This window comes from Trematomus bernacchii, unplaced genomic scaffold (assembly GCF_902827165.1).
Source record: "Trematomus bernacchii unplaced genomic scaffold, fTreBer1.1, whole genome shotgun sequence".
Lineage (NCBI taxonomy): Eukaryota > Metazoa > Chordata > Actinopteri > Perciformes > Nototheniidae > Trematomus > Trematomus bernacchii.
Window position 1 is genome coordinate 5,386,781 of NW_022987547.1, and position 18,285 is coordinate 5,405,065.

The 18,285-nt window shown below is 44.2% G+C and overlaps 1 protein-coding gene across 1 annotated transcript; it reads left to right on the forward strand.

The window, feature by feature from the left end:
* The first annotated feature begins 9,679 nt into the window (after positions 1–9,679).
* On the forward strand, positions 9,680–18,040 carry wbp1 (WW domain binding protein 1). The gene is made up of 4 exons (XM_034122820.1): positions 9,680–9,908; positions 11,046–11,148; positions 11,403–11,570; positions 12,491–18,040. Exons 1-4 carry the CDS (start codon positions 9,846–9,848, stop codon positions 13,063–13,065), a joined length of 909 nt encoding a protein of 302 aa, XP_033978711.1. The 5' UTR covers positions 9,680–9,845; the 3' UTR covers positions 13,066–18,040.
* Positions 18,041–18,285: the final 245 nt, after the last annotated feature.

Consider the following 18,285-nt stretch of genomic DNA (forward strand, 5'->3'; position numbering starts at 1 on the left):
TGTTCCAAACCAACGAGTGTGGAGAGGTGTGGAGGGGGAGTGGGCTATCAAGCCCTCAAACAGCGAGTCTGCATCGGTGCTGACTTGAGACCGGTCTCTACCTGACCGGAGTCACGCTGTGTGTGTCCGTCAGGAAACACGCTGTTTACAAGTAGTTCCAGCAAACATCCACTGATAAATTGCGATGTTAACAACCTCATGATAACCTCATATTTTTTTAACTTAGGATCATACCTGTGTTTAGTCTAGAAAAAGGTAAATGTGTGCATTTTATTATAAAGTTGTGTATATTTACAGACTGTTGCAGTCTAAAAAAACTAAGAAGCTTATAAACATCAGGTTTAAAACTAAAAGAGCTTTACAAAAAAGTAACACAATGAAAGATGTTTGGAGTTTTATTTGAGTTCTTAATTTACATTTTTTGTCTAAGAGATGCTGATTTGAAACCGTTGTTACATACAGTTACGGCATTTCCTGTTTCTGCCGGAGAGAGGGGAGTTTGTCCCAATGCTTGCCGCTGTATTTACTCCCTCCATCTGACAGGAGGGAGCCTCGTTGAGCTGCGAGTGTGGCTACAGACGGAGTTCACTCCGCCACGGAGGGGTAGGGTCGAGGGAGTGGTTTGGGATTGGGCCTATGTTTGCCCTCCTGTGTCTGATTTCCTGATTGTGTTCACCTGGAGCCCCTGTGTTTTCTCCTCCCTCCTCACCTGTGTCTTGTTGTGTGATTAGTCTTGTGTGTATTTAAGTTCAGATTTTTCTGTCTGTCTTTGTTAGATCCTTGTTGGTCTGTGACTGTGTTCACGGGGTAGTGTTCTGTTTGTCACCGTGTAAACCTTGAAATAAAGGTATTTTCTGTGTTATCTGCATTTGGGTCCTGCCTGCTTCACTCAACCCTGACAGAAGGATCTAACCAGAAATGGGCCCAGCAGATGATCCATTTGAGGTGGATTTACTCAATTTTACCTTTTCTTTGGCTTGCTGCTATGGTAGGTGGAGGGGAGCGTCCAGTGTTCAGCAGAAAGAGGCTGCTCTGGCAGAGGCTCACCAGGTGGCAACAGTGGATCCATGATTAGTGAAGTTCTTACCTGACTGGATTTTGGACTTCCTTTCGACATGTGATTCCCGGCCTGCTAGCCCCAGGCATGCTAGCCCCCTGCCTCCCAATTCCCAACCTGACACCATACGTCTCGGTGTGTTCCGTCTGGAGTCAACCCCTGCTTCTTCCCCATTTTCTGCTCCTGTCCAGGAGCCGTTCTCGGGTACTCGTCTGGCTTTTGGAGGTCCACGGAGCCTCCAAAAGGCTCCTAAGAGAAGGAGTCGCAAGTCCAGGCTAGCAGCCCGAGCCCCAGAAGCCATGCTTTGGGCTCCAGTACAGGCCCCAGCAGCCATGGTTCCGGCTCCAGTACCGGCCCACACAGCCATGGTTCCGTGCTCCAGTGCCGGCCCACACAGCCATGGTACCGTGCTCCAGTACCATTCCACACAGCCATGGTTCCGTGTTCCGGTTCCGTGCCCAGCAGCCATGGTACCTGCTCCAGTACCGGCCCACACAGCCATGGTTCCAGCCCCAGTTCTGGCCCCAGCAGCCATGGTTCCAGCCCCAGTTCTGGCCCCAGCAGCCATGGTTCCAGCCCCAGTTCTGGCCCCAGCAGCCATGGTTCCGGCCCCAGTACCGGCCCACACAGCCATGGTTCCGGCTCCAGAACCGGCCCACACAGCCATGGTTCCGGCCCCAGTTCTGGCCCCAGCAGCCATGGTTCCGGCCCCAGTTCTGGCTCCAGCAGCCATGGTTCCAGCCTCAGTCCTGGCCCCAGCAGCCATGGTTCCGGCCCCAGTTCCGGCCCCAGCAGCCATGGTTCCGGCTCCAGTTTCAGCTCCAGTACTGGCTCCCCGGCCGACGCCAGCCCCCCGTGTTATGTCAGTGGTTCGGCCCACTCCAGCCCCTCGTGTCCTGTCGGTGGTCCGGCCCATTCCAGCTCCCCGTGTCCTGTCGACGTACCGGCCGACTCCAGCACCTCGTCTCCTGTTGGCTCTCCAGCCGACGCCAGCTCCCCGTGTCCTGTCGGCGTTCCGGCCGACTCCAGCTCCCCGTGTCCTATCGGCGTACAACCCGACACAAGTCCTCTCTCGAGTCCCCTCTCTAGTCCCATCTCTAGTCCCCTCTCTAGTGCCCTCTCTAGTCCCATCTCTAGTCCCCTCTCTAGTCCCCTCTCTAGTCCCCTCTCTAGTCCCCTCTCTAGTCCCCTCTCTAGTCCCCTCTCTAGTCCCCTCTCTAGTCCCATCTCAAGTCCCTGCTCTAGTCCCTTCTCTAGTCCCTTTCCAAGTCCCTTCTCTAATCCCCTCTCTAGTCTCCTCTCGATTCTCCTCTCGATTCTCCTCTCAATTCTCCTCTCGAGTTCCCTCTCGAGTTCCCTCTCGAGTTCCCTCTCGAGTTCCCTCTCGAGTCACCTCTCGAGTCCCCTCTCAAGTCCCTACCCAATGTCCTGGTCCGTTGGAGGTTCCGCTGGGGGTCCTGCCAACTCCATGTCCTGTTTCGTTGGGGGTCCCGCCGACTACTCTTCTGCCGGGGGTCCTGCCAACCCTATGTCCTGTGCCGTTGGAGGTCCCGCCGACTACTGTCCTGCTGGGGGTCCTGCCAACCCTATGTCCTGTCCTGTGCCGTTGGAGGTCCCGCCGACTACTGTCCTGCTGGGGGTCCTGCCAACCCTATGTCCTGTCCCGTTGGGGGTCCCGCCGACTACTCTTCTGCCGGGGGTCCTGCCAACTCCAGGTCCTGTGGTGTTGGGGGTTCCGCTGAGGGTCCTGCCAACTCCACGTCCAGTGTCGTTGGGGGTCCTGCCGACACCTGATCCGCTGTGGGTCCTGCCAACCCCATGTCCTGTCCCGTTGGGGGTCCCGCCGACAACTGCTCCGCCGGATTTCCTGCCAACACCAGATCCTGTCCTGTTGGGGTTCCCGCCGACACCTGCTCCGCCGGATTTCCTGCCAACACCAGATCCTGTCCTGTTGGGGTTCCCGCCGACACCTGCTCCGCCGGATTTCCTGCCAACACCAGATCCTGTCCTGTTGGGGGTCCCGCCGACACGTGCTCCGCCGGGTTTCCTGCCTACACCATATCCTGTCCTGTTGGGGGTCCCGCCGACACGTGCTCCGCCGGGTTTCCTGCCAACACCATATCCTTGACAAATTGACGTGCTTGATGTGAACGAGCATTTTGGGGGGCATGGTTAAAGTTGCGCATGCGCTATGAGCGCACATACGGGTACTTCTCAGGCATGCCGGGTAATCTGTGACGTTTCGCTCTCTCAAAAGTTGGGCCATTTTATCATCATGCGCGAATGAGCAACTCTCATAGGAATGAATGAGGCCCCGCCTCCCACGCTGTATCCAGTTCTTATTATACATCCATGAGTACGCCGGGCTCGGTAGATTTCCAAGTATGCTGGAGATTGGAACAGTACTTCGGCGGCACTCGATGACGTAGTATGCTTGAAATAGTGGCTCTGAAGCAGCTTTACTCGCGATTGAGAAACACTCGGCGTAGTCCGTTTTGAGAAATATCGAGGCTGCACATGAGTAGACTCCGCGGTCTTAAAATCCCCACAATGCTTTGCGCACGGACCAATTTCCCCAAATCTGTGGCGGAAGATGTAAGGCGGGGCCTCTCATATGACGCACACCTGCACACTTGCTAGCGTGTTCCACACTTCGGGTGTTTCTCAATCGCGAGTACGCTTGCTTGGTAGCACATGTCTGCCGAGCGTCTTGCTTCAGAAGCGAGTCAAGAATACTTCCTGACATTTGGAAAACGAAGAGTGGAACAGGCTAGCAAGTGTGCAGGTGTGCGTCATATGAGAGGCCGCGCCTTACATCTTCCGCCACAGATTTGGGGAAATTGGTCCGTGCGCAAAGCATTGTGGGGATTTTAAGACCGCGGAGTCTACTCATGTGCAGCCTCGATATTTCTCCAAACGGAGTACGCCGGGCTCGGTAGATTTCCAAGTATGCTGGAGATTGGAACAGTACTTCGGCGGCACTCGATGACGTAGTATGCTTGAAATAGTGGCTCTGAAGCAGCTTTACTCGCGATTGAGAAACGGCCATAGTTTTCCGAATGCCAGGAAGTATTCTTGACTCGCTTCTGAAGCAAGATGCTCGGCAGACATGTGCTACCAAGCAAGCGTACTCGCGATTGAGAAACACCCACAGTTTTTTTCAAATGAAATGGCTTCCGGTCTCCCCAGCAGAATGGATTTAAAAGCAGCAGCAGCAAGCGAGAGAGTGGAGGAATCACTAATAAATGTGAGTATTGGGTTTGTTTGTAGCCTTAATTTAACCAGGTGAAAGCCCCTTGAGATCAAAAGATCTCTTTTTCAAGGGTGACCTGCAGGTTTTAACTTACTTTAAATTAACTAACGTCACACACGTCAAACCCAAGGGGCATTAAAACGTACATTTTCGTTAAATAATACGGATAAATATGTGACGATATGGCGCGTTTCCACTACACGGCCTCGCTCGGCCCCGCTCGGTATGGCTGGGCCGCGATTGGCCTCGTTAGGACCAGCTCACTTTATGGCGCGTTTCCATTACAGTTTAGGAACTGGGGTAGTATCTATAGTAACGCAGTGTAGGCGGAGCGACGCTGCTTAAAACTGCCGTGACGTCATCTTCAATGCGACACAACAATGGAGGATGTGGAGATGTGAAAGCGATCGTTTGCTTGTTTTTTGCTGTGTGGTTTATTATCACAAGAAATAGACAAGAGTTGTTTCGAAAGAGGCGACGTATAGCAAGACGAGGTATAGAAGAAGCTGACGCGAGAGTTCGGGCAGTCCTCCTACGCCGCAGAGACTACAGGACGACTCGAATCACTACTAACTACAATGCTACTTGGTAAGCTAACGTTCGCTAACTAGCAATGTGTTTAGGCTCACGCTCCCTATACGACCAAAGTATTTCAAGTATTTAATTAATTGTAGCTACCACTTTTACGTATTAAAATATGTATGCTTTTGTTTGTGTATTTCAGAAGTTACCGACCGAGCTACCGAGTGGTGGAATGTGATTGTTCCATCTTTCACACACACTCAGTGGGTGGAGAACTTCAGGATGCCTGAGGAAAACCTACGTCTACCAGGGGTAGCAGTGGCACAAGGTGCAGAGTAGGGCAGGGACATACGAGAGGGTCTGATGCGCTACCTGAATACCTATAATGTAATACCTAAATATTTATTGTATTGTATTGAACATAAATACATCTTTTCTTTTTCACATACATGTGTTTGTCAAATTATTTAAACCAAAAAAATGTTATCAGAATTGACTATTTAGTAAATATTTGAATTTCAAGCACCAGTACTGCCCCCATAATAATAATAATCTAATAAATTAAGCAAATATCAAAGCAAACTATAAACATAAATACAAAAGTGTAAAACACAACAGAACTATATTCATAAATGCAAGTGTAAAAAATTGTTAACATGGATGGAGGCTAAAGTATCCACAGCATAAAATAATATGATTATGATGGTTTGTCTGAAAGACACAGCCTCAAGGTTCAAGGTTTTTTATTTTGTCATACGAACATAGCTAGTGTAGTTATGACAATGAACATCTTAGGTCACAGGCTCCTCCAACAGTGCAACACAATAACCCAGATCAACAGAAATATAGTGCAAGTAAATATTAAGCGCTGTGCACCGCTCTCTTTGTATAGGTGTTTTCTTTTGTTCTCTTCTCTTTGAAATATATAAGCAATGTGTTTGAGTCTAGCACAACGAGGGTATTACAATTGAGTCATTTTTACTACATGTATTTATCATGTATTCTTAATACCATTACAAAATATGTAATGTTATGTTTTAGAGGAGGACCTCAAGCTAGCAAACTCAATTTCAAACAGTATGCAGAGTTGTCCTGCTAAAGAGTTAAAATGTATTATTTAACCAAGTATTTATTCTCTTATTTGCTTTAATTGCAACAGATGATAAAGGTTTCACTGTCATAAGTATTCTCTTAAATCCATAAACCCCTGTACAGTGCTTTGTGGACGATGGTGTTTATGATATTTCTGACTGCAGAGGGACGCCTAGATGATGCCATCTTTCTGTGTGATCGCTGGTGGGTGCAATTATTTATCAACAAGCAATAAGACATGGCATTGATTCTGCTGGGCCAGTTGCCGTTCCTGCAGGGCCAGATCCTCTCCTCCTCGGTTTGTGCTGTTGATGCAGAGGACGTTGTTCGGAACTGTTCCTCCTCGCTAGTCCCAATGTAATCATCTAGAACAGAAACATGACTTGTAAATTCCACAAACTACTGCAGCACAATACTATAAATAGCAACAACAACTATAGAAAAGACAAACTGAACGTAAACAATGGCACATATGGTGTTAGCAAACAATAGCTCTCGCTAATGCTATCTGCCTAGCTAGCCTTCGGGGCTCCATAAAAGCATGGGTTGTCGAACATAAATGTAAGGATAAAATAGACTTATTTGTTAGAAGTGAGCTTTAGAACAGATAGGGACACAAAGCTTTCAAGCAAATAACAGAGCGTTAGCAAAAACGTACCATGCAGACTCCAGTAACGCCGTTGGAGAGTCCAGTGTCTGTGTAGAGACCTCCTGAAAGACTTTGATATTGCGAGTTGTCCCGTCGAGCACCCGCTGGACCTTATCATCTGCAATATAATGGACGTCGTCACTTCCTCGACCGACCATGGTGTGCTTTTCTTTGCCATTGTTGTAGCTCCTCTGTTAACAAAAATGCTGTTTGTAAAAATGGATTATCTCGCGCGCAGATTGTGACTATTCTCTCCGACCAATCAGCAGCCGAGAGCGTTGACGTCACAAACTCAGCCCGGTTGTCTTGGCCCTGGCCCCACGATTTTATGAGGCCAGAAAAACTGTGAATTAGGACCCGCCGGCCGGTACTAGGCCAAGTGGAAACGCAACCACAAACGGGCCGCTGACGTCACAGCCCTCTTAAACCGGGCTGCGCGCTGTAGTGGAAACGCGCCATTAGTGACGCTAACTAGCTAGCTGGACGTACTGCACTGTTTACACTTATTTTTAATTCAACTCCGAAGTTTACTAAAGTCATACAGAGATCTTGGCTCTGTTAAAGATACGTTATACTTTATATTACATAAATAGTCCAAAGTGAAAACATTTAGACCGGTATAGCCTACAGTACGGTGGGATTTATAAAATGGTACCCTGACGTGTAGCTGCTGTTAGCTTTATTTCTCTGACATTTTGCAATGTTTTACTGTTTATTAAACTTGGGGACAACATTACAACCTTTTCATTCAGCTCATGCTGCTTTGAGGTAGGGCTAAAAGAAAAGCCTATTTTAAATATTTCCACCAGATTTAATCATCTGTTATTTAGGTTAAAGTGTATTTAATTTATCCTAATCCCATAATAATAAGACAATCCAAAATAGACAGCAGCCTTTGGCTTGATGTTAGTTTGTGCCGTGCTGTCAAAGGGATGCACGTGTGACTGTCTTCATCTCTTTAGTTTTTTAAAAACCAGAACAGTACATTATTTTAAATGATCCTTTAGGGATTGTTTGTCTGAAATGCTTAGAGTTAAATTTTGCAATAATACTTTTGCAACCCTGCTGTGTTTAATATGATTAATTCACCTTTTTCTTTTTCTCTTGTTTTTCTCTGTAATTAGGACAATTCTGGAGAAATGGATCTGCTGGAGAAGGACCCCTAATCTGAAAAGTGCACAGCGGATCATCAGGACAGAGCTGCCATCCACCTGGACACCCCGAGGTGCTGGAGAAAGCAAAACGGTGATTAGGAACATCCTCCACCCAGACCTCTGCTTACTGCCGTCCTACAGACTTGTGTCTTAGTTTCAGAATATGATTTTGTATGTGTCCTTTCTTTTAATAGATATTTAACGATTATAGCTTGAGTCTGTCTGATTCCCCAAACAGCTGCTTCTATATACTTGCTGCACATATAATACAAATAAACAACTCCATAAACACACTTTTGCTGATATTTGTGTTACTGCTGGTGATGTTAAATAGCATGATTGATTTCCTCTGTCTCAATGATGAAAGTTATAATAATAGAAGACATGAAGCTGCAGAGAGAGGATGGATATATTCTTACCTCTACTTTGTGATAAGATGAAAATACAAAATTAAATTAAAATAGTAATTCTTAAATACATTGTTTATTTCATTTACAACATGTGTACATAAGCAGTGGAATAATAGGATATCTCTAGGTCATTCAACTGTCTTCAGTTTAATTGTATTAATACAAAAAATAGGTCATAGAAAAAGTTTAATTGTGTATTTCAGCAGAGCAGGGGGTCACAGTGCTGCTGGACCTAGAGGTGCTGACCTGGGGTCAGTGGGACATCATCTGCTGGTTTAGGGGAAGAAGGAGAATATAAACTGTTATAATCACAGCTATTAAGATTAGAACACTAATATTATTAAGAATCAATCTATACAACATGCTGTTGTTCATTTAAAAAAACATATTGTTTTATTAGTACAGAAAAATTAAGACTTATTTTAAATATGAAATAATATGATTAAATTACATCAGCTATATAATTTACTTGTTAACTTACTAATGTAACATTACTGGGGGCTAAAGGAACAGCTTGACCTTATTTACCTGGCCATGGTCCTCTTTATTTCATCGCCGTCGGTGATCTCCAAAAAATGGTTAAAGTAAAAGTAAAGTTTCTGGATCCTTTTCAGCTGAGTTAGCTTGTAAGCTAATTTGCTAGCAGGCTGCTGGAGCAGCGCAACCGAACAGCGCGTATCACGTTACGTAAATACGAAGCGCTCCGTAGACCGTCTCATTTCGTAGGCCGCTCGGTGCAGCCTACCCGGTCTACGGTCTACGTGGGCTGGGTCCTCCGTGGACCGCGTAGGCTGCGTACTCCGAAGGGTGCAGCCCCTGAATTGAGACACGGCCCCAGTGTCTCTGCCTCGTCGTTACAGGCATCTAGATTCTGCCTCAGTTTATCCAGAATCACTGCTAGAGCTCTGTGTTTGGTGAAGGTAGAATCCTCTGGTCTGAAACCAGGAGGTCTATATCTGCTTAATACTTACCCTCCACATCACTGTAGCTCTAATAGAGGGTTAAAGCAATATATTTGAATTTTTTAAGCAAAATGCTAATCTGAGCTAGAGGTTAGAATAAGTTATATTCAGACATAAGATCATAGTTTCCTAGCCTTGGTGCATTTTACCTTTTTTACACCCTACATTTGCTAAATAGAGATAATTCATTTATCCCATGTCATTATTTTTTGATCTTATAATATTGTAATGTAATATTATATTTTTATTGAGAAATGCATCAAGTTTGTTCCTTTAGATAACTCCTTAGTAGATATAGTTTTGAAGTAGAAAAGGTTTATATGGTTTTGTAGCTCATCCTGTCGTGCTCATCCTGTCATGCAATGATTTCCATGTTTCTAATTGTGTGACAAGCATAACAAAAGTGCTCTGCTGTTTCCAAATGTAGGTAGCATATGCCAGAGATCTAGCATAGTATATTAACTCACACGTTATTGTGATTAATTCATTTTAAGGATAAATAACAGGACTTGAACTTGGATTTTGTGAGATCATACATTTTCACACATGCACATACAGCGCCCTCTACAGTCCATTTGCCGTCGTTTCTCTTTACTACAGTAGTGCTGTTTCTGAGTCAAGGAACAACAAAAACATGTCCGAGTGCGACAGACTGAAGCTTAAACCCGCAGTCCCCCTCAACAAGACATCTCATTGACCGACTGCTTTATGATTCCCGTCGTGTCAACGGCCGACACCCCAGCAAGATGCCGCAGAAAGCACTGGGATCCATTGTAGGTCTTCTTTGTACCGGGACCTGTCTAGTGCAGGTAAGCCGCCGCTAGTGCACCCAGGGTCGGCCGAGGCTTCCAGCCGATGCCGCTGCTGCCGGGGTGGTGAAGGCCTTTAGCCGAGCCTTTTTGTCTCCTCCACAAAGGAAACGGGGCACGGTTTGCTGCTGTATCCTGCGGATGACGTCAGTTAGGCAAAGTTTTGATTTATATTTCGACAGTTTGATTATTTAAGTTTTAACTCCAAGATACATGGCTGTGTTTTATCACCTGGATTTAACAGTTTTAACCAAGGGTATCAAGATTAACGTTAGCCGTTGTGCTAACTGGTACCCTGCAAATTGACGTGTATATTAGTAGTTGATATTAGGCAGGCAGTCCCAGTTTGTCCGGTTTGCTTTCCTGATGAAATACAATTTTAATTGTATTCAAATTACGTTGACAATATTGGTACACTTGCAATGAAAATGTAACATTTGTATTTGTACTAACGTTTATTGGCGTAACTTGCTGACCTCGTTTGACCAGTAACAGTGACGTTACAGTCTTCTATTGTCATTATCACATACGTAGTTAAATTACAATTTAATGTTAGTAATTCACAATTTTACTGTAGGCCTATCGTTTGCAACATTTAGCAGTGATGGTTGTTATTGCCTTGAGCCTTTTATAAAAATGTAAACGTCAGTGTCTTTTGTCACTGTTATTTGTTACCACAACAAGCAGTGTTTTATTCTTGTACAGCATTTATTTTCACTTTCTGTTTTATCTTGTCTTAGTCTATTTTACATGTATATAGTACTTCTCCTGCATTGGTCACTTGCAACATTCTCATGCACAATTTTATTTCTATTCTGTTTCTTTTTGCACAATTTTATTGTTTTATTGAATTATGTCTTATTTATAGTTGTGTTGCATTGTTGAAAGGGACTGGGACTCAAGATTTTCTTTACCATAACTACACTGTAGTTAATGGTGCATATGACAATAAAACCTTTGAATCTTTTGCCTGTATGTGTACAGAAACTAATTTACACAAACAGGCTAAACTAATTAAGCCTGTTTGTGGAAACACAATAAGGTTACATTTGTCAGTTTACCGAAAGCTAACTCTGCAGTTTCTTGTTGACCTGTGGAATTGACTCTCACTTTCTGTACCTCTTGTGTGTATTTAAGGGGAAGGAGTTCTGTTTCGGGGTAAACAATGAACAGTACCGCTGTGAGATGGGGTACTGCTGTGGAGAGACTGAGTGCTGCACCTACTACTACGAGCTCTGGTGTAAGTTCCTATTCTTTAGTTTATTTATTTCTCCTTATTCTATATTAACATTAATCACACAACATTTATTTGTATCCCATCACTATTGTCCCACTAAATTCAGATTAAAGAGAACATACTCTTAGATTTGTGTTGATTTGTGTCTGATATTTACTCCAGAAATTAGTTTCACTTTCGCAAAAAAATAACTAGAAAGTAAAAACAGTTGCCAGTATTTGATGATAAGATGACAGTGATTCTCTCACCTCTCATAGGGTTTTGGTTGGTATGGACCCTGATCATCATGCTTAGCTGCTGCTGTGCTTACCGACACCGGAGGGTTAAGATGCGCCTTCAGCAGGAGCAGCGTCAACGTGAGATCAGCCTCATGGCCTACCAGGGAGCCTCCAGCTCCTTCATTTCCCCTCCACCGCTCAATCTAAGTGAGTAGTCTTGGACGTAAAGATCCCTCCTCCCAGAATGTAATAGTCAGATGGATAGGGCATATCTGATTTTGCATACACACAAGGAGCAGCTGTTCCCTGCCCTTTGTGAATGAAACAGCCACCTTGTACTCCGAGAGAGATATAACCTTTGAATTAGAGGTGCTGATCCTCATCCTGACCTTGGTATACCCTGTTGCAAATTGCCTGTGTGTATATTGGAGAGCAAAGTCTCAGTTGTCAGTATGGCATCAGACATCAGAGATGCCACCCTAATGTCAGTTGAAAGTTGATATCCTGCCCCTTAATATCACAAACAAGACTGACCATGCTGCTTGACTTGAAGTCAAGAATGTGAACACAACTCTGACTTTGAGCATACACAGACAGTGACTAACAGAGACCCTGACAAGCATATATTCTTGCAGCTCTTACATGAGGATATCATGGGAATGTAGTAACAAGCCTTTTCAATTTACTCAGGGAGGGTATGTCCTCAGGCATGCCATCTAACAGTACAACTTTAAACATATAACCCTGATTTATGCAGTGATATTACCATCTTCAAATGTATCTTCATTTTAAATGTATGTGCATGTAAACTTAGTAATTGAGTGCTCTCAGGGTTGGTTGGATTAGGTTTTGACAAAGGGAAAGTTGATCCTGGTAGATACACACAAATGTAGCACAGCGTTTTAAAAAAAACAAAAAACATTATGAAGCAGTTTCACAACCTCCAACCCTCTTTTCTACTTGTAGAGTGTAATAATATCCCAGCAAAGTACATTTGGAATATTTACCTGATGCACTTTCCTTATCAATACTTAAAACAACTTATTTTTAAAGCATGAAAAGTATGTACAGTTACTTATGGGAATGTTGGTTGGATGCTAAAGCTTTCTGTATATGCTGACTTTTAGGGTTCTGGAACGACTGCAAGCTTCCTGACTATGAAGAGGTGGTCGGTCACCCCCCAACACCGCCTCCTCCTTACTCTGAAAACCCCCCTGAAACCACCCCATCACTCCCTCCACAATTGAGCCAGCCAGTTGCTGCAGTGCCTCACCCCCTGCCTGAAGCAGCCCCGAGGGACGACAGTCAGGCTTCAGGCTCATCCCCAGATCTGGAAGCTGTGTCGGTGTCGGTCCAAGCACAGTGTGTGGTAGAGGAGAACGTAGAGGCTTCGCTCGTGGAGGCTTCGCTCGTGGAGGCTTCGCTCATGGCGGCGGCGGAGGAGGAAGAGGAGGATGAGGAGCTTATCACTCGGCGACGCCACGTGACCGGTGACTCAGGAATTGAGGTGTGTGTTTGCCAGCTGGACATAGACGAGGGTTCAGGGCTTGAGGAGGAAAGCGATGAGGAGCACCGGATGTGTAAGGTCACCGGGCAGGACTGCTGCTCCGGGCCCCGGCAGCAGGCCTTCAGACAGAAGGAGCGCACCCCCGAGCTGCCCAGCCAGACCGCCAGCACCAGCACTGGAGACCACATGGTGTGACCCCCTGCCTACATAACTAACTAACTAACTAACCAGCCAACCAGCACGGCTTTCTGCTTCACGCAGGGCAATATATGACATATCTGTTGCCATCATCATCACCACATTATGTTTAATTCTAAAAATTCGAAACTAACGCAGGCGTGACGTCAGGATGATGATGATAACTAATCCTTAATGGCTCCAGATTAAGAATGATGAATAACACATTATGTGGACAAACTTGTGGCTTTTTTTTCTTTTTTTGCTTTGCTTTTCTTTAGTGGGGAAACCAGCAAACACACTTGGATGCTTCATTTGTTCATAAAACCTTTATGAGGTAGTGAGAAGGCAGCGATTGATTGTGACTGAAACCAGAATCGACTGTTTTCTTCGCTCCTACCCTCTCCTCGAGCACTGTCATCATGTTTCTGTCTCTGCACTCTCCTTGGTCAGGACATTTCGGCCAACCTTTCGTCTGACATTTTACCTCCGGAGGGACGATCAGCTTGGAGCATACCAACACGGTCAACAACATTTCTCCCTTGTCCATGCTATGACTCTGAAGCAGAGGAGGGAAAAGACAAACCAGAACTGGATGAACCAACAGGAGCACACATTTCATTTCCCCCAGAGCTTTGTGTTCGTTAGTGTGTGTGTGTGTGTGCTGTGGAATATAGAGCACAGCTGCACGATGATGTCAGCTCTGAGGTCATGGCAACCAGCCTCTGGTGTCAGGTCTGTGGGACTTTTTGCATCTAGAGTGGGGGAGTTTAAACTCACAAACAGCAGAGGAGCGATACCAGAAGGACATTTAGTTTTGTCTTTTGTTTTAAGTGTCATACACCCCCCAGCCCTTTTTTCCTCTTCGTTATTCATGTTGTGGTCAGCAATTGGCATAACTGTAGGTAGGGAGCGACCAGCTTTTAATGATTTATTGATTGTGTGCACATCATCTCCCTACTTTGGTTTCTGGCTGCATTGCATTCATTGTAATGGCCAAGAGGGCTTGGCACCATTTTCTAATTCACAAAAAGCCTTGTGGCGTCTCTGTGTTAGCGTTTCTTTATTAACTGTGTTGCGTCAGAGTGTACCATTATCCTCACTCTAATTTATAGGTTGGATGTTCATAACGAAGGATATACCTGCTTTCTTTTCCATTTTATAACCAGCTATGCTTCAGTAAATGCCGCAGGTGTCACTATTATTGCAACAAAGCCCCATGACGGGGGCTGCCAGAGTGTGTTCCAGTGAGTGGATGTTATAGTGCAGTAGGGACGGGTTGAGTCTTGTGATTGAGTTGTGTTTGAATATCTTTAAAGTGCTGAAGCATCTGGTTGTAATACTTTCTCAGCACTAAGGTGGGTTAACTATAAAAGCACTGGTATTTTGCATGAGGCATGAATTTCTGTGTTTTAAAATTTGATTTGATTAGTATTTTCTAGCCATTTGTTACTTGCTTTTCTCATTGTTTCTTTTAATGATAGTGGGCTACAGTGGCTACAAATCTGTGTACCAGATGTAGGGTGTAAAGAAATAGACTGGTTTGGTTTTAGCTGCCCTATATCAAGTTGTGTTGTGATGACTGTGTGTGCCATGCTATGCCGTTGTGCAGTGATGTTAGCTAGTTAGCTGATGCAGTCCCGGCACTGTGTGGCCCCGGTAGCTCTTAGCAGTGTGATGGATTTGCAGTGGTATTTTCCGTTGGCAGCAAATTGAGGTGGATGCAAGCTCTTCTCTGCAGCCAGTGTTGGCACAGCTGCAGAATCTGTTGTGATTAACAGCAAACTCCTCTGTGTTGCATGTTGTTTGCCCATTATACTGTACAGTATGTATTCAAAGCATAGCAGTAAAACTAGTAATTGTTAGATAGGAAAACCACCGCGAAACAAAATTGTAAGATAACAGTCTGTCCATAGCGCAGTAGCTGATAAGTCAGTAAATGTTTCGTTAGGGTATTTAGTTTGGGACAATGTCCAACAGCCTTTTATTTGTCTGCTCCTGATACTGTGTGTCAAAACGGGCGCATTGTAAAGACCGTCAGTCATTCTGCTTCAAACGAGATCACAAAGTACTGTTACCTCTCTGGTGCAATAGTCTGTTGTATATTAATGCATTAAACATGTCCGAGGCACAGTAACCTAACTTCCAGTTATCATTAACAGGTTGCAAACGTGTTTAAATCAAAGCTTCTATTCATACTTTTCCAGCAGGCTAAGTGGGGAGTAAAAGCCAACATGTCGTGCTTGCCTGGTGTATTTATTCAGCTATTAAAACTAATTGCCATGTCTCTTTATTTTCAGCACTAAAACAACTCTGTCAAAGACACATTTTGGAAATTCTTGGCCTCTTAACATGATGCGACACTGGGTTCTGCACAACGATTCGTATGATAGGGCCCATAGGAAAACAATACGAGCGTGTGCACCAAAATATCAATATAGAGGGAAAACAAAATGGTTAAATAATATTTAGTTTCATTTTCATTGACTTCATAAGTGCTGTTGCAAGGTTTGTGGTCCTTGTGTTGTCGAGCAGGTGCTTAAACATGCAGTCAAACTAACATGACGACGACCTTTCCAGAGGAGCTGTTACACTGTGAGCTTGACTGCACACAGAAGTAATAAAAGACATTTTTTGACCAACACACCTCAAGCTGCCTTGCTGCATCTCTAGAGAGCAAATGTCTTATTTATGGAGCTGCACAATAACATATAGCCTCTGTATGCGGCGTGCTACTGCCTTACGTAGATGTAGTTTCTCTCCAATGGTAATAGTTGTGTTGTTCTAAGCATGGTTGCTTCAGAGCGGAGTGTTTTTGTATCGATAGAAAGAAAAAAAAGCTTGTTCTGAAAAAGTGTGCTTGCTTTATGAAAAGAGGATGTGGTTTGTAAACATTTAAAGCCACAGGATTTAAAGCGTCACACGTTCTGTAGTTTTGTATCTGACGGGTGGTTTCGTCGGAAAAAACAACAACTGTCTAGTTAGTTAAATGTGGCACTGATGGAGTTAGTGATGACCAGATTATGCGATTGTTTTTGTTACGCGGATATGGTCGAACTTAGTTTGTTATATTAACTGGCTTGAAAGCATGAGGAAAAAAAACATTTGGTTTTTGTTGTTATTCATCCTTTTTGTGTTTGGAGGGTGAAAATGAACTCCTACAAGAGATTGCTTTTTAACCTTTTTACTAAGGTGCATTTTTGCTTATTTCTATACATATTTAGACAAAATAATAGGGGAAGGGGGGTGAGGAATGAGGGGAAGGATAGGGGGTTCTTTGGTGACTAGTGAAACTGGAGGTCCATTGTTTTTTTCTTTGCCAAAAACGACCGAGCCTCCCTGGTTTTCACACGAGGTTAAGGGCTATATCAGTCGTGGACACATCCATCCATTTCACCGTGTGATTGGTCGCCTCTGTGCTGATCACTTAAAGCCACAGTTGCCGAGATCCACTATCTGAACATGTGTTGGTTTGGATGTTCTTTCAATGTTGTGGTGGAGCTCATATTTAACAGCTGATTGTATATGACTGTGTACGTTTGTTTTATAGGCTTAAACTTTGCCTTTCTGTTTTGTCGACGGAGGTGCGTGATGCGTCATCCATCCCCCACATGACTCTTTCTTAGCTGCGTGTTCGGGCGTTTTCTCTTCGCCCCGTTGGCTCCTCATGGACTACCAGCCTCTGTCTTGGTTACACAAACTGTAGCCAAGCGCTTCGCATATGGACCCTTGGAGACAGGAGGGCACATCCACTCATGCCAGACAGAATCATTTACCAAAAGTCACCTCCATGCTACACAGATCGTGACTTATTTCACCCGTGTGTGTGTGGTTGTGACGATTTGGTTTCCCACTCTCAGGGTTATCACGCAGTGCTAGAGTTTTCAATTCAAACATTTTTGACCCGTCTCATGAAGCCAAAGCAGTTCTTCCCATTGTTGTAAAATGTCTTTTTTTTCTGCATCACGCATCTCTGTATATATTGTAGTTTACTCAACTAGGCTATGCAAAAACATTAACCTACTGTTATATGCTGCGACCCCTTTCTCACTTTCTCTGTTACTTGTCTGTGGGCACCAGTACGAGCAATATAACTGAGTGCTTGTGGCACTGCACTGTACTGTAATCTTCTGTTGGTGTGCGTACATGTATTTGTTTAAGAAAACGTGTAAAATACAACTTGTAATGCTACTGCATTGATGTGGTCAGAATGTATGCTTCAGTGTGAGGGGCTTGAGTTAAAAAGCAATTTTAGTATATATATCATTTCCCCGTCTTTCTGGCTTTTCCAACCACTAACACTTCTACTCCTGGCTCACAGATAAACCACATTAGTAAGTGGATGAAGCCAGAGTAAAAAGTTGAATATATTGTTTATGTTGGATGAATTCCTTCCTGATATCTTTAATCTGTATTCCATCCCTGAGTTTTGTTGCACTAATTCGATTCATTGGTTTTCTCAGTTTTAGAAACAGCTATCTTCTTTCTCCATCTTGATGAATTTTCTCTGACTGTTGCCTTTTAATCCCAGCTATAACAAGTCTATCAGTTTCAAACGTTTTGTATAATAAACAATTGAACGACCTCAACATGGATTGCAGTCGGCTTACATTAAACCAGGACACATTTGGCTGTTAAGGAACATTTTGAACTAACTATTTTCTCTGTCCAACAACCTGTAAACTGAAACATATTCTCAACCTTAGATAATACCAAACAGATGGGGCCGCCACAGTTTAGCTATGTGGATTTTCTTGTTGGGCCAAACATCAGAAATAGCCTAGTTTGAGAAGGAAGCAGGCATCTTCAAACAGGCAACAGACTCTTTATTGTTTCCCAAAAAACTTTAAACAAGCCAAAATGAGTTTATTATATTATGAATTAAAGCACTGAATGATAAAAATGCTTTGGTTTTAGTATGAAGTCTGCTATGTATTTGTTGAGTCATCATTTGTATTTTTTTTTTTTTAATAAAACAAAGATTGGCACTCAACTGAACAGTCCTTGCCATTTCTTGACTCCTTTGATGTTTCCATTTCACCTCAAGTAGCCTTTTGCAGGGTCCTGGTATGTTGTTGTAAACATGTGTTCACTCCACAAAAAGAGTTCTTGAGCACTTGAGTGGAAATGGGCCCCACCTAACATGACAAAGATGAGATATGGATCTGGAGGATTGTCTCACGGCTTCATGTAAAGCACCTCTGAGTGGGCCTGAATTGTTGACAGGAGGTTATGTCA